This window comes from Hippoglossus hippoglossus, chromosome 12, assembly GCF_009819705.1.
Source record: "Hippoglossus hippoglossus isolate fHipHip1 chromosome 12, fHipHip1.pri, whole genome shotgun sequence".
Lineage (NCBI taxonomy): Eukaryota > Metazoa > Chordata > Actinopteri > Pleuronectiformes > Pleuronectidae > Hippoglossus > Hippoglossus hippoglossus.
Window position 1 is genome coordinate 7890878 of NC_047162.1, and position 16017 is coordinate 7906894.

At 40.5% G+C, this 16017-nt stretch overlaps 2 protein-coding genes across 3 annotated transcripts in view; both read right to left on the reverse strand.

Moving 5' to 3' along the window:
• Positions 1-435: 435 nt before the first annotated feature.
• On the reverse strand, positions 436-10055 carry kcmf1 (potassium channel modulatory factor 1). Its single transcript, XM_034602690.1, has 7 exons — positions 9727-10055; positions 7810-7977; positions 7435-7574; positions 4319-4420; positions 3905-4088; positions 2970-3264; positions 436-2163 (listed from the first exon to the last, which is right to left on the reverse strand). Exons 1-7 carry the CDS (start codon positions 9740-9742, stop codon positions 1899-1901), a joined length of 1170 nt encoding a protein of 389 aa, XP_034458581.1. The 5' UTR covers positions 9743-10055; the 3' UTR covers positions 436-1898.
• Positions 10056-10807: 752 nt separating this feature from the next.
• The window catches only part of itga1 (integrin, alpha 1), a 54076-nt gene continuing 48866 nt past the window's right edge, over positions 10808-16017 (reverse strand). For both annotated transcript variants that reach the window (XM_034602684.1, XM_034602685.1), the window contains exons 26-30: positions 15851-15949; positions 14588-14695; positions 14027-14122; positions 13801-13914; positions 10808-13041 (exon numbers count right to left, since the gene is read on the reverse strand). In XM_034602684.1, coding sequence (XP_034458575.1) covers positions 12985-13041; positions 13801-13914; positions 14027-14122; positions 14588-14695; positions 15851-15949 — 474 coding nt within the window. In that variant the 3' untranslated portion in view covers positions 10808-12984. The remainder of the gene's footprint in view (positions 13042-13800; positions 13915-14026; positions 14123-14587; positions 14696-15850; positions 15950-16017) is intronic.

A 16017-nucleotide genomic window follows, 5' to 3' on the forward strand; every position in this document is an offset into this window, starting at 1 on the left:
TAGTCATGTTTCATATTTTTGTTTTGTCTGGTTTTTCTTCTATGTCCATGTATTTTGTACAGCACTTTGTTACCTTGATACGTGCTGTAGAAATAGTTGTATTATTATTTATGTATTGAGATAAGATACATCAGCATTTTTCATAAAGATCTCAGTGTATTTGTGAGAAATCCACAAATCCACCAGATCTCATCTGGTTAAGTTTCAAGAAAATAGGCTCAGTGGCTTTTGCATAAACCTGCTAACACACAGAGAGCAATGGGAACAAAGTAATAAAGTATTTGATGCTGATTTGTTGTGTTTCCCTCTTCTCTGTTAAAGCACATTAAGATTTGACGTTTACGTGGCATCGTATGATGATTATGATCCTGCCAGCTACACAAACATTAATGGAATCACAACAATATCACAAAATGCAAAAGGTGCGACGACCTCTCAGTTTCATCAAAAGCTGTGCGCAGTTTATATTTATTGTATTCTAAATTTACACCTTAAAAAAAAGTCTGCCCATGTCTTAGAACCATTATGAAATTTAACGCACAAATTCAATATACATCTCTTTGTATTTTACATAGAGGGTAAAAGTATAGGCATGAAGGTGGCATGATTCATATCAAGGCTCAAAAAGAGTCAGAAAACAAACATGAATAAATAGAAAGTGCTAACCCTAGCAGAAAAAATGATTTCTCTTAAAAAACAAACAAACAAAAATAAAACTGCAGTGCGGAAAGTCTCAAGCTCCTGTTACCCAACAAAGAAATTAGTTGAAGCATCTAAAGCATTAGGCTGAATCTGACACTGGACATAAGCAGAGTGACTGTCCGAAAAACTGTGAAAGAAGAATGGATCGCTGGGCGTTTGTACTCGTCTATAAATTATAAAGTTATACTGTACCTAAACAGCTTATCACTAAATATTAACATCTAGGAACATTTTTCAGAGGCGAGATCTCTTTTCTCCTCTTCCTCGTTTTCATCTGATGCATGTTGTCGTCGCTCTGCGGCCGCCGACGTATCCAGACATTGGTCACAGAGAAAAGGCAAACGGGAGCTGAGAGACACACACAGTGCAGCGTTTCTTCAAGAATCCGATTCAATCCAAATGTTATATCCATGATATAGATATATATATATATATATATATACTCATTCAAAGAAAACCTTTGAAACAACACACAGTATATAAAGAGTTAAATTTCTGCATGTCACTTTTGTAAACTACTCGATTTTCAATACTTAACCATGTTTAAAGTAACCATTTAAAAACAGTTGAAAGCTTTGGGATATTAAAAATAAAATAAGAAAAGTTTTAATGACAGGGTCATTAAAAGTCATGCACGCTGCAAATAACTGCATGCAGTAGTTATGGTAACCCATCCAAGCACTTTTTATTTATTAATAGTCATTAACACACACACACAGCAGCTTCATCAGAGGAGCCTATGCTCTCTTGACTTTTGAATGTGGAGTATTTTTTTTTACGGAGAGCCGTTTGTTTGCATGTCACAGGAAGCAAAGGTCTGCCACAGCTGCCTGTAACATTTACCTGAAAAAGAAAAGTTATGTGGATTGATTATCAACTTCATATATATATATATTTTATATATTTATATATATATTTATATATTTCTCTCCTCTCGCTTGCTCACTCAGTTGCTATTGCGCACTCGTACATTTATCCCACTTGCTCTCATTTATTCTCGTTTACAATGTAACAAAAATGGTGACAGGCCTGAAATTACAATCACCAAAAAACAAACTCAGAAAATAAAGAGGAAGAAAGAAGGGTGAGGCCAGGGGGACGGGGACGGGGGGGGGGGGGGGGAGGACTGCTGCTGTTTTGCTGTCCATCACTGACAGTTGCAGCAGAGAGGACACAGTCTGCTTGATGCTCGGACATCAAAGAGGAGGCGGCGGAGGCTCCTTCCCCGCGAAGCTGCGCTCTCTGAGCTGGAGGTTCTCCAGCGCCACATCTAAAGGCATGATATCCACGCAGCCCATGGCCCCGAAGTCTCCGAAGTCCCGGCGCTCTTCCTCGTCAGAAGAGGAGCTCTCCTCGTGCATCAGCGTCGACAGCAGCAGCTCCTGCACGAACAGGCTGCGGTCCGCGCGCTCTCCTTCTAGAAACTGCCGCTCTGCTTCGGACATCTTAGGTTCATTCAACCTGAAGAAATCGATAATGTTCATTTTAACACATTCAAGTTGAAATGTTATTAATACAAAGAAGATAACAATCGGGTTCATTTGCAAGTTCCCCCCTGGATGTTTAGCTTTGAAGCAACGTTTTAACAATGTTTTCATCAATGGACAAGAGTTTCATGCTACGCTGCTGATATAGCAAATAGAAAATATGGCGTTCACATCACACGATTACAAATGTTCAACAGATTGCGCTACATAGGTTTTATGAGAGAGAAAATAGACACTCTCAGTATGTGAGGTACGCATACGGCAAACATTCAATAAACCTTCATTTGTTTGTAAAACACACAGTGAACCTTTAAGTTGTGATTCTGTGGAAACTGAGCTTAACCTGGTGAATAGACATGAACACTGATTAGTTAAATAGTGATGAAAGTCTAAATGTTAAATCTAAATGATCCAATGATCAGTGTTTACAGTTCACTTTACACAAATCTCTTCCAATATTGATAATAATAGAATGTGCAGGTTTTTCAGTCTCTAAAATAATGTTTAGCCTATTCTTCTGACTTGGAAAATATTTATATTATTATTAGTAGAACTATTATTAATGGTTAGTTTGACTTAGCAATTAATTTACAACAAACAATGTTAGAACACTAGAATTATTGTCATACATAAATTATATTAAAATTACTTTCTCAGATGTGAATGTACAAGCAGAATAACCGTGGAAACAATATTACTCATGCTGAGTTTTCTTTGACACCATATTGGCTTTTATAAACAATATATTTAATTTCAAAACCAGTGACTGGCCACACTCACCGTGCTAATAGGAACTGGGAGCTGTGGGACGAGGACGAAGGATTGTTTTCACCCACTGCGGCAGAATTGGCAGTTGCTGTGCTAGGTGGAGGGATGGTGGAGCCAGTGTTGCCCGGGTTGTTGCTGCGTCGTGTCGGGTGGCGGCCCGTCTCCACTTGCTGCCGCGCCGCCTGTGCCTGCTGCCGCTCCAACTGCAGCTGCATCTGAAGCTGCTGGAGCTGGGAGGCCGAAGGCCCTGACGAGTTTATTTGCCCCCCTGCCGCACGCCGCACACCTGACAGCTGAGACAACAACTCTGCAGGAGACACAACAAAAAACAGGCTCTGCTGTTGGCGGTTTCTAAATAAGTCATGATTTCAAAGGACAACACTGGAGATACGTGTGAGCAGATATGAGGCAGAAAGAGGAACACAGGGATTTCTTTAGATATGCTTAGATATCAGCAATTATGGTTTCGGCGAATATCTTCTTATAAAGATGAGGGAAAAGATGAGGGTTGCAGTGTTTTGCCCGAGCCTGACAAAAAACAAACCAAGCTCGACTAGAACCGGCAGGCATTCCGTTTTCTCTTTTCCATTATACTGTCATCTTCATTTTGTGTGTTATGGTTAGAATCAATTAATTTGCTTTCAGTATCACTCAAAAGCCCAACAAGAAAGGCAGGCATGTTATCACTACCTGCACAAACAAAACAAAACTGTCTAGAATTTTGTACACAAATCGACTCAAAGATGAAAATGTGAAGTTAATGATAAATCATTTGTTGTATTCACTTCTCAGACAGGGAGTGGACGGTTCGTTCATACGAAGCAGAGTTTTTGATGGAAACTTTACGAGCTTCCCAGCACAGGGTGCTAGTGGAGGATGTGACAGATCCTTCTGAACCACCTATGTGAAGAGTAATATTCTGTGAAGAGTACACTGCTCGTTCTCACCTGCGATGGGGTCCATTGCCTCTCTGTTACTGGGGGTGTATGTGGAGCTCTGTGATGAGGAGGATGATAGTCCTCCTGTGGAGCCACTAGTAAAGTGCATATTTGTGCGTCGTGCTCTGGGACCACCCAGTCCTCTGCCAGGGTGGAACATCCTACGTACATGTCGAACACTGCTGGACTCATCGTACACAGGGACAGTTAAGGGTAAATGCAGTAATGCGACACAGTGTAACACATTTCAAATATATATATATATATATATATATATATATATATATATATATATATATATATATATATATATATATATATATATATATATATATATATATATATATATATATATATATATATATATATATATATATACACACAAAGACATCTGTATAACGCGTGGAGACGTAGAAAGGATATTAAATCTCTTGGCGCTCTGTGTTCGAGTGTGAGGTGAGCTGTGAAGTCATCTGTGACGTGGTTCGGGTCACCTCCTGGCAAGGCAGCACATATTGGACAGATCTGAAGAGAGAGGGAGAGAGAGAGAAAGGTTTGTTTCAACAAAATGAAACTATATGGACATATTGAACTAAAACTTAGGACTTGAGGACTGATAACATAATACCCAGTAAGGCAGTTAAAAAAATCACTCCTCTGATTTAATGATCAAAATTGAAGTGGCACTTTATCTGCGACAATCTTCGTCCTTTTGAAAACCTGGCTCATTAACCAAAATGCGTCTTGACTGTGAACAATTAGGTCGGAGATTCTGGTGTTTCAGACCAGTAGCTTCAATAACATGAGTGGGCTGCAGAGGTCGGTAAAGCTCATATCTTTGTATCATTTAACTTTGATGAGACTCTCTGTAATTTGACATCAGATCTATGAAATCCCATCATGTGTTGACCAAATGCAAAACAAACGCTCGCTGCAACAATTTGCCCTTCAGTCATTTAGTTGGGTGACAGGAAATTAGACAACAGCTGATCAACAATTTTAAATGTCACTTTTTTTCCAACCAAACTATTCCCCATTTCCTGCTTCTTTGATGTTTTTCTTTGTCACGTCATTGCCATTTTCTGACATTCTACAGACAAAATGACAGATCAAGAAAATTAACAGTTGATGAATTGATGAAATCAAAAACAAGTCAAAAACCAAACAAAAGAAAACATGTGATAAAGCAGAACTACTGTGCTGTGAACTCAGACGTCGGTACACACTCCATCACAGACTACTTTATTCTAAAAGAACATTTCATTTCAACAAGCACGAGTAAATTAAGGCCACCAAGCAGGGGTCCAGAGGGGGACCGTTTTGCTCCTGAGTTCGTGAGACACGTATTTAAACACGTTGAAAAAAAAGCAGAAACGATGGTTTGCATTTTGTTCGCACCTGCTGCTACACACAAGACAACACGCACATCCAGGACACCAGTGTTAGAGTGACCAGAATTCATGATGCGACACCATTTATAAATAACTAAATAAATGTGATTGTCTGTGTGAAGAGCGACACACACACACACACACACACACACACACACACACACACACACACACACACACACACACACACACACACACACACACACACACACACACACACACACACACACACACACACACACACACACACACACACACACCAAGAGGATACGCTGACCTAATACAACACAAAGCTAAAAGCTCATCTAAATCATTACCTTCCTGTTTACTGAGCTCGTAACATGTATCCTGTGCCAGATGTTTAATATTAATTCAAGGGCTATTTTTGGTTTGGTTGCCTGTGGTTTATGTTTTATTTATTTAAGATATTTTAGTATTTTTTTTTTTAAACTCTATTTCAAATGTCAGACTGAATATTCTTTAGAATTTACTTCATTACTCTTTGAGAGGGTGTAATGATTATACTTTAATATTATCATTATACCAATGGTTTAAAATGGTTTCATGACGATGTCAATATCATTTATCGCAATAATTAAGTTCATAATTATAATAATTATAATAATTATCTCTAATAAGTTAGAGTACAGTTTCCTTGTTGGGTTTACAGCCTAAGTTCTCTGAGAATTGCTTTCATATCCAGGCAAAAGTGGTATTGTACAATGAAATATCCTTACATTACCAATGCATATATGGTAACTGTCAAGTAAAGGTATATTAGCAGTGCCAAAAGGTGCAATGGAAAATGTCCACCGGTGCAACGAATGTAAAAGGTTAGCCTAGAGCCCTGCCAAGCCTGTATCACAACACATACACACCAGCATATCAACAATCGGCACTCAATGCAACAAATCCTCAACTACCACGTACACACACAGCAACAGGTTGGAGAAACACTTCCTCTTAACTGCTGCCTTGTGTCTGTTGATGATGTAGCTCAAAAAAAGACCAAAACGAGTAGGTGATGAGTATTTTCCGTGCATCCAAACGCCTGATGTGGTTTATTCTTCTTATTTAGACCAAAACTGTTATAAACACATTAATAAGCCACACTGTTCCACTGGATGACATGTTCTTGTATTAACATGGTCACTCTAGTTTACGTTGACACCCTCACGCTGAAAGTAGTCCCTCACATCCAAAGTAAGACAGGGTATGGAAGTTGTAATGTATTGAGATGGTATAGGACATGTTAGTTACACTCATTTCAATGGGGTTTGCTGACAGACACTCTGCTGTGGCATAGGCAACAGAATCCATCAAAGACAGCCCACAGAAGATGCAACTTGGTTTCATTTGGCACCGATGGACAACTGGAGCACAAATTCGGTTGTTTAATCCTGACGTGTGACAGTCTGTGGTGTTTTCAAGATGCTGCGGTGCTGTGTCTCTTGCTGTAATTGTTAATCTCAGATGGCTGATGAATACATTAAATACGATGCAAACTGCCAATGTATGTTAACGCTAGTTGGCTACTCTTAGCTGGGCAACAGAAGCAATAACCGTATGAAGACTGAAATGAAGTCGATTAAATGACTTGAGTCAGGTGTTCTCACAGAAAAGACTTTACTTTAGTCCCTTTTTTACCCCTAATTGACACCTCGCTGAAATAAACATGTGTCACACTTTATAAGGGCATACTGCTAGTTAGCTCTACCGACAGACTACAAGGGTCTTAATTTCCCCCAGACTAACTGCTAACCCTGCACCGTCGGCTGCAGCCTCACCCTTTGCCTTGTTTTGCTATCTCTCTGACAACAAGTTATCCACAAAAGCCCTGTGCATGTTCATTCTGGCAAGTCATTTTAGCTGACTAAGGTGCAGAGCTAAACAGGAATAACAGACTGAACAGTAGAGATGCAGACGAACAGAGGGATAAAAAAAAAAAAAACACACTGGCCTAATGACTTTAATATACATTATGTTAGCAGATGGCAGAGGTAAACTAGGCTGCTGGAGCTGCGCACAGCATCAAGGGCAACATTTGAAAGTACTGTGAACATTAGGGAGACAATGATGGTGACTAATACATATTATTAACATCTGTGAACGCATGTGCTGAGCCCTCCATGTGCACAGTATACTCACCACCTCTGTGGAAGTCTCTGCATGCTCTGAGGTGACATGCTCCTGTAGGGACGTCTCCGTGTAGCCCATCTTGCCACAGTAAGGACACGTGAACGACTGCGGTTGCTCTACTGAAAAAGTGTCTCCTCCATAATACAAGTCTGCAAGAAGAGAGCAAACACAAAAAACATTGGGGTTTTTTCCGTCAAGTTTAATAATTGACACCAAAAAAGTATTACAGAACAAAACTACTCCCAATAAATTACATTAATCATTATTGCAATGGCGTTGGATGAATTATCATCACGCCCCAGGCTTACTACACAGGCATGATTGGTTTGTGTATGATCAGTGAGCCACACAAGCCTCGGTCTGGGCTCTCAGCCAGGCCCTTACCATAGTCTACCCTGGTTAATATACACTGCATGGGGTGCTCTGTGGTGTGTCTCGTTGTTGTGGCTCCGCTCTCGTAGCACGACGCGCACAGGTCGTAGTCGTAGCAAATTAAACACTTGAACCGTCGTCCTCTGAAGTTCCCTTTCAAACACGCGTCACAGCTCACACCTGCAACAGAGAGGAGAAAAAAAAAAGAATTCAAATTCAAATACGAGGACCTGACAATAACGTTACAAATTCCTTATAAACGTGGATCTGTGAGACAGTCTCTATGTGCAGGCCAGTCTCACTTACATGAGCATGTGTTTTGGAGTGGCACCAACCCACAAGTGGCGGCAGTGAAGAACTCTGGCATTCCAGTGAACTTCACGAGCAACTCAGAGGCACGGCACAATAGTACGAAGCATCCGAGAGCTGTTTTCATTGCAGCGTTTGTTACTCATTTATAGCACAGTCACACATTTTCCCGTAGAACACTGGGATTCCTATTTAACTGGATGCACATGAATCCACCGGTCAACAGAAATAAAGAAAAGAGGGTCCGGACAAATGATTATTTACTATATTATCCAAATTGTATATTATTATTATTTAGTCCTCATCATAACTTATTAAATTGCTCTGACTTTTCACAAATTACTAGATTATTTTCAAACACCAGATACTAACAGTCAGTTTCTAAGATACTTTATATTTAATAGAGCTTAGATGCACAAATAGAATACAGCTAGATTATAATTATTATAATCTGCAATATTCCAACTCCTGCCTCACTGAGATTCCCTTTGAAGGGAAAACCACTATTTCATAAAGCCTGGGTGTTACTTAAGCAACTACTGAGGGAATTTCCTCAGACTCATTTGAACTCTTGCACAAAAAAAACTACTTCCAAATATTTTCAAATGAAGACAAAGGAAATATTTATGAACCAAACCCAGACCTGAACAAACACAGTAGTTTGGCAACATGCAGCTATCAGCTCTGCGTGTTGGTTAAAGGCTCGGGGCCACACCGCAGGACTCAGTATCACCTGTGTGATGTATAAAACCAGTATGATCTCAACACGCATACAGGGATATACAAGGGGGGGGGGGGGAGACACTGTACCCAGGCCTCTGTGGACGATCCACTGAAACAGGTTTCACCCAACACAAGCAAAGTTGCTGAGCTTTCCTCCTCGGTCGAACTGGATCCAACCAACCGTGCTGGTGCCTTGGATTCATTTACCGGAGAGCACGACAACCCGACGGGGGACACGACCAGTCGACCTCCTGCTGAACCAACACTGTGTAGGGACACATTCACGCTGCCACCTGGTCTGCAGCTGAACACAGCGCAAGTTAACCCTCGCTGGCTAGTAGCATGCCACCCAGCTAACCTGGCTTGTGGAGAGAGAGGCCTCGGACTGTCTGCTTCTTGATGACAGTGCATTCGCTAACAACAGTGGTGCTCGTCAGCAGGGGGGGACGTTTTGGCGCTAGAGCCCCAGAATCAGCGCAAATGGGAGAGAAACACGGTGCCGGCTGCGTTGGGCTACGTGACGGGGACGGGTTATCGGCGCCACTGTGGGCAACATTGACGAATCCTTGTGTTAGCATACATTAGCCTGCTAGCTAGCCCGGCTAACGTAAGGTAGCGCAGCTAAGGCTAAGCTGCTCTGTGTTGCCGTGTCTCTGGAGCATTTTTGACTTATTGTTACACTTAATACACAAATGTACACAGTGTCTAATGGCAGCTGATACGAGTATGTTGGGACGAGCTTGGAAAACAAGCCGAGGAAAAGGCGCAGCGGCAGCGACACCCTCCCCCTGACTGGAGCACTTAGCCGCAGCTAGCACAGCAGCTAAGCAAGCTAGCTAGCTAGCTGTGGGTAATGTAGCTCCAGCCCCGGCGCCGTGGAGCCGATGATCAACTCACCCTCATGTCGGGACATCCTCCAGGCAGCGAAGCAGCCCCTCCTCGGGCTCCCCAGCGCGTTCGACGGGGACACCGAGACCGTTTCTGGGACGCTCGACTGGGCAGGAATGCTTCACCCTCGTTTCTGTTTTCTCCAGCAAGATGGATCCCCCCGGCCAGCGGCTTACAGTTTGTTCTGCTTCCCCTCCCAGAGTGTCACTTATCGCCGGGTGTATCGCGGGGTGACCACCAGGCGGCGCCGTGCCTCATTCAAAGCCACACACACATCACAGGATCCGTACAGTCCGTGATAGGGGGTCCTCGACGCCCTCAGTCTTGTCTCGCAGGAGTCTGCCCCCCACCCAGCAGTGGGATAATGTGTCCAGAGAAAATCTCAAGTATCAACGTTTATATTTTATAACAATTATATGTACTAACAAACCAACACTATTTATTACCGAGTGAACTATTTAAAAGGAACACATGTAATCACACAGATAAAATGCTTCTTTAGAACATTAAATAGAAATGAGCTGATGTTTGGGATATATTTACTTTCCAGGCATCGTATACAATATTTTCTATATGAAAAGTGACATTTTGGGAGATGTGTTTCCATGGAATGTAGAAATGTTATTGTCTTTAAAAAAAATCGTTTTTACTGCAAGTTAATCTGTTAATGTTTTTGAATAATGTATTAGTCATTTAGTCCATAAAATAAAAATATATAAGAATTTACAAAATAAAAAAATAAAATTTTGGATTAACCTTTACATAAAATAAGCTTTTATATTTTTATATTTGACAAGAATCTATCTTTGATGTGCTTTTGTCTGTAAATCTGTGTTCTATGGCTGTGTGTTACTTTTTACGTTACACTACTCTGTATTTATTTCTCATTGTACTATGTCCTGTTCTTCCGACCTGCCAGGGGATGTAAGTTAACTTGTGACCTTAATGTTTAAACTGCACACATATCTTCGAGAATTACAGTTTTTGTATTTAGCTTTTATAAGCAGAATTTCAACGTTTAAGAAATGGTTTATGATGTTTTCATTGTGTTTATTATACAAACAAAAGTACAAGAAGTGATGACTGAGGACTTTGTCGTAAAAAGTCTTTATTTTTGTACATAAGATTCATTTCATTTGTGTGCTGATGAGGACGCATACAGTCTGACAAACCAGTGCATTACAATGAAGACTTCACAGCAGTGTAGAAGGCTGGGACGGTGCTCACAACTCTCACTTTGTGCCTTTCTCTCATTTTGAGTCCTCCTCAGAATTTTAACAGAGGATATAAGATCTGACAAAAATAATCCCCCACGACTTCTTTCTTCTTAAGTGGACAAAGAGAGATTCATGACTCCACCCTCGTGTATAAGCCTGACGTAGCCACGCAATCTTAAAATGACGAACAGTGACACACTCTGTACATACGATTCATTACATGTGCTTCATGTCAACAGTGGAGAGTGAGCGCAGAGGGGCATTTAAATATTCAAATGATCTGTTTCCTGTGGTCTTGCCTCAGATTTATTGTACGACAGCGAGGAAAGAGGCCCTTTCTCTGTCTTCTCGACATACAATGTGATCGTATGTGCAACTTCTGGATCAAAAACAAGAAAATCAAGACAGGAAACCTGAATAAGTAAATTTGTAAGGTACTGAGTACCGCATATGGGATGAAATGAGCCTATATATGCGAATGCTTTGTGTACATGTTGGTGCTCAAAATACATTTACTATCGAATCCTATTTACTGTATAGAAAGCTGCTGGTGAATAGTAACATGTATATTTCTATCTTGGATGAATACTACCCTCTATTTTGCAATTGAAATCAAAATAATCTCCTCTCGGAAAAGTTATAGCCTCTGCATTCAGAACACAATCATTCAACAGACTTAAAGCTAAAGTAGTGGATACGAACCCTCATCTTCATGTATATTTTCAGTACAGAATAATTATAACTTTCATTTTCTCATCAAAATAGAACAATATTTACATATTTGCATCAGCTTTGGAATTGTGAGCTACAGGCCAGATGGGTTTTCCTTTGAGTCAAATGCTCATGTCATCATTCATTCATGATATTGTAGCACCTGAGCAGGTTCATGTTCTCTGACCACCGATCACACACATGAAAACAAAGAAAGGCTTGTGGATAACATCTCTTAAATTACAAGAATTAAAGCGAACACAGTTCTGTACATTTGAAGCTTTACATTCTTGAGCACTGTGCTATATTTACAGTAAAAATCGAAGCTTTGGATTTTGAAGGGTGACCAAACTAATAACGTACATCGACATCAGAAATTGGTTGTTTTTAAAATTGTTAACTAAATCAAAAGTTAAAAAAAACAAAAGCATACAGGCTTCAGCTCAGCTTAGTAAAAGTCTTGTGTTCAGGTCAGTGTCTTTATCCAACATTTGAATTTAAGGATCAAGAATGTGCCAAGTTATATTGCGAAAAACTCAACATACATGTCAAACAAAACGCGATAAAACACAAAAAACGTACAGTGTTTTTTAAAAACAAACTAAGCACACTTTAACACAGAAGTCTAAGCTATCAGACGGCCGCTCCTACACGGGAAAAGTTCACATATTGTCTCTGAAGCGCACAGACGGCCAGACGTTGTTGCTGTAATGATGCAGAAAGTGAGTGAGGTGACTTTGGATCTTCACACTGAAAAACCTGAATGCTTTCCCCCCCCCCCCTCTGAAGCTGTAGCGCAGCTGTTGTAGCTCTGAAGGTTTTTGTAAAACACAGATATTTGGTAGTTTTCCAAAAGGTGCCTGGAAAGTGACGTCCTCCTCCTCCTCCTCCTGTCTGGTTCCTCTTCTTCAACAGCATTGACCTGAATCTACGTTGATATCTGCGAGAAAGAATCTGACCAAGAACAAATAATGTTTGCAAATACTCCTCTGAGCAATCATTTTAGATGGAGACTCAGATAGGTGGAGTTTTTCATATACACAGTTACTGCCAAAGTGTCTGTCTCCGCACCTTATTTGACTATGTGTGCAGCCCCCATTTTGTAACAGAGTGTTTAAAGCATTGAAAAAGAAGCGATTGGAAGTATTTGCAAACATTATTAAACCCCTGCGTAGGAAACAGAGAGCAGTGCTTGTGTTTCCCAGGTTGTCACTGTGTCGCAGCACTGAGGTGTTTGTGTGTCCCTGCACTTCCTCTGTCCGTCCGTCTGTCTGTCACTTTGTGCAACCTGACGGTTCTGGGAGCAGTCGCTCACAGAGCTGCTCGCTGTCCGAACCCTTCAGTCCATGATTTCCTCCTTTGTGTAGTCCCTGGATTTTCTCTTGAAGAAGCCCATCTGGAGGAGCAGAAAACTCAAGTTAGCAAACTACTCACGGCATGTTTCAAAGGAAGGGTTCGATATTTTAGCGAGTATGCTGAGTTACTGTAGAATATCGACACCACTCTCATGTGCATGCTGTAGTAAATATGAAGCTACAGCAAAGTGTAAGCTTAGATTTAAGACTGTCAACACTGGGAAAGAAATATCCTGTTTTTCAAGAAGCACAAACAAAAAGGCTACAACTTCCTCCAGAGATAAAGAAAAAGTGTGTCTGGAAACGTGGTTTCATCTGAGTTAGTCGACGTTTGCATCCCGTTTAGCTGGAGGCTACTTCCCCAAGAGTCCTATTAAATCCTTTTAGACATTTGTGTGAAATTTGTGCTTTAATTCTTGTGTTATGGCCAAAAAAAACCATTTGTGACTTCACAGTTCATCCTGGAGACCTCAGACTTGACTTCAGAGCCAAACTGAGATATTGGATTGATGAGAACGGGACAAACTAAACACAAAGTGCCTCTGTGTCAAGTTTTACTGCCGCACTTTATCTTGTTGCTCTCCCCTTCAACTTCTGCAATGGTTCAACTGGGAGCATTAGCGCCACCTAGTGTTGCCGAACCAACACCTACTATTTGCATGACGTCAGGGGATAGAAACGTGAAATTAATTCACAAATGTTCTATTTGCCAATTTTTCCAAACTTCTGTATACATTTGTGAAACACATGGAAGCTCCCAAATGTGAGCAAATGATATTTGAGGACTTGGGAAACTTTACCTTCCAAAGAGCGAAGATGACCAGTGCTAGGATCAGCAGTCCTATCAGGATGCTGATTATGATGACCCATATGGGGATTCCTCCTAAGGCCTCCTTGGAAACCTGGATCTTCACCTGAACAGGACACACATTCATGTAGTAAACGTAGACATATACTCAAACACACACACACACACACAGGCATGTAATGACAAAACCATACGATACAAAAACTTTTACGACTTACGATTCGGGTCCGGTCCCCGCTTTTCAACTCAAACAGGTTTGGGTTTTTGACCCCCAGAGTCCCATTCACCGACATGTGCAGAGCGGAAAACTCCCCCTGTAAAGACAATAAATCTCCTTTAAACGTTTCCTGTCCGTTCATCCATCACTCAGCTGTCTGTGGTGTAATAGACATTTTATATTTATGCCTCACAGAAAAATATATTTTTACAAGCACATATATTTTGAAGATTAAATATATCTCTGTGTGTTTGTGTGAGTGTATATCAGTAAAACTGCGCAACAGGGGTAATTATTGCAGGATAAAATGTATAATGGTAAACATGCAAATGTATTGTGCACAGAATATACAATAATTACATCTTTCCTCGAAATATAATTTATTTGCATGTAAAATATATTTTTCTATGCTCCACATCTCAAATTGCTTGTTCAGGAAAGGGGCACAAATAGAATCTGTCACTCACTCTGTTCTACTCTCGTTCTCATTTGGCCACGTCTGTGACAAACTAAAAAGGCAGAAAGAGGCGAGACGAGTGTAAAACAAAGACTTTGAACCCACCCTGATGAACGTAGGTTTCCACACCCGGAATGTGACGTTGACCTGACTGTTCTTTGCCTCGGGGATGGAGCAGGTGAAGGAAGCACAGTGCAGCTCAGCAGAGCAGGACTGTAGAACAAACATCACACAGTAAAGACAGGAAAATAACAGGAGAGGCGTTTCAAGGTGACTGGACTGACACCAGCGTGTTTCCTAAAGACATAATGAGATCAGAGCGGGTCAAGTTTGATTATTATGTCATGTATTTCATGTTTTGGAACTTTGAAAACAAACCAGAGATAATGACACTGATAAACACACAGTATATTAAATATACTCAAATAAAACCACTGCAATAAACAAACCTGCAGACGGCTCAGACTTTAAAAGACCTGGACTCTGCTCCAACGAGTTCCTGTGTTGACTGAGTGATTTGCTTATAATCACAAGTTTGTTGGTTCAAATCCCAACTAAGTAATAGTGCAATCAGTTTGTATGCTATGTGTTGTTGGAAAAAAGCATTTATATTAAGATGTATAAGATGAAGCATAACTTTTAACCATCTTTGAAATATCATACAGGATGACACCCAGATAAGAGTAAAGATGTAAAAGTGTAAAGGTACCTTCAAACTTGGTTTCTGTCACTTTGGTATTTTATGAGATGGATTTATTTGGGTGTAACAAGAGACTCCGGTGTTATTATAAGCAGCTACAAGGATTTTCATTTCATTTATAAGTGTTTGTTAATGGACAGAATGAATACTTCTTCTCTTAATGTATGTTTTACATCATTACAACAGTGTTTTATATCGTGATTATAAATTTGCCTCGCTAACCTGTGTCAATAGGAGTTGCCAATAGATGCATTAATAAACATATACAATCTGCTTACAACTGCATAATAATGTGTTATAAACACATTGTTACATGTTTATTTTGTGACAAAATAGTTTGCTTTAATTAAATGAAGGTGCATTTAAAAGTGTACATGTGGACTGGAATACTGTGGAGACGCTTTAGACTGAGAAAGATATGAGCTCAGTTTTTAATGATGTAATGAGTGCAGCTTTCTGTTTGGTACAGAGAACCAGTTAAACCTGAAAACCACGTCTGACCAGGACCGGGTAAGACTGGAGGGATCAGTTGCCGTGAATAACTCAAGTCAGAATTATTTAAACCTCCTGAAGGAAACTGAATTTCCTAAGAACTAGACTGAATTATTGATAGTGTGTCTATAGTAAAGTTGAACAGTCTTTGTAAAATACAGCTACACATTACTCACCAGCAGGAAGACGCTGAGTGTTTCTTTGTTCGGGTTGGGCTTTATAATGTTGGGGTTGATTTTATCAGGGTTAATCCAACGATCTGCATCACATTTCACCTGCAGAGGTAAGAACATTATTAGGGTGGGTCTGTGTGTGTGTGTGTGTGTGTGTGTGTGTGTGTGTG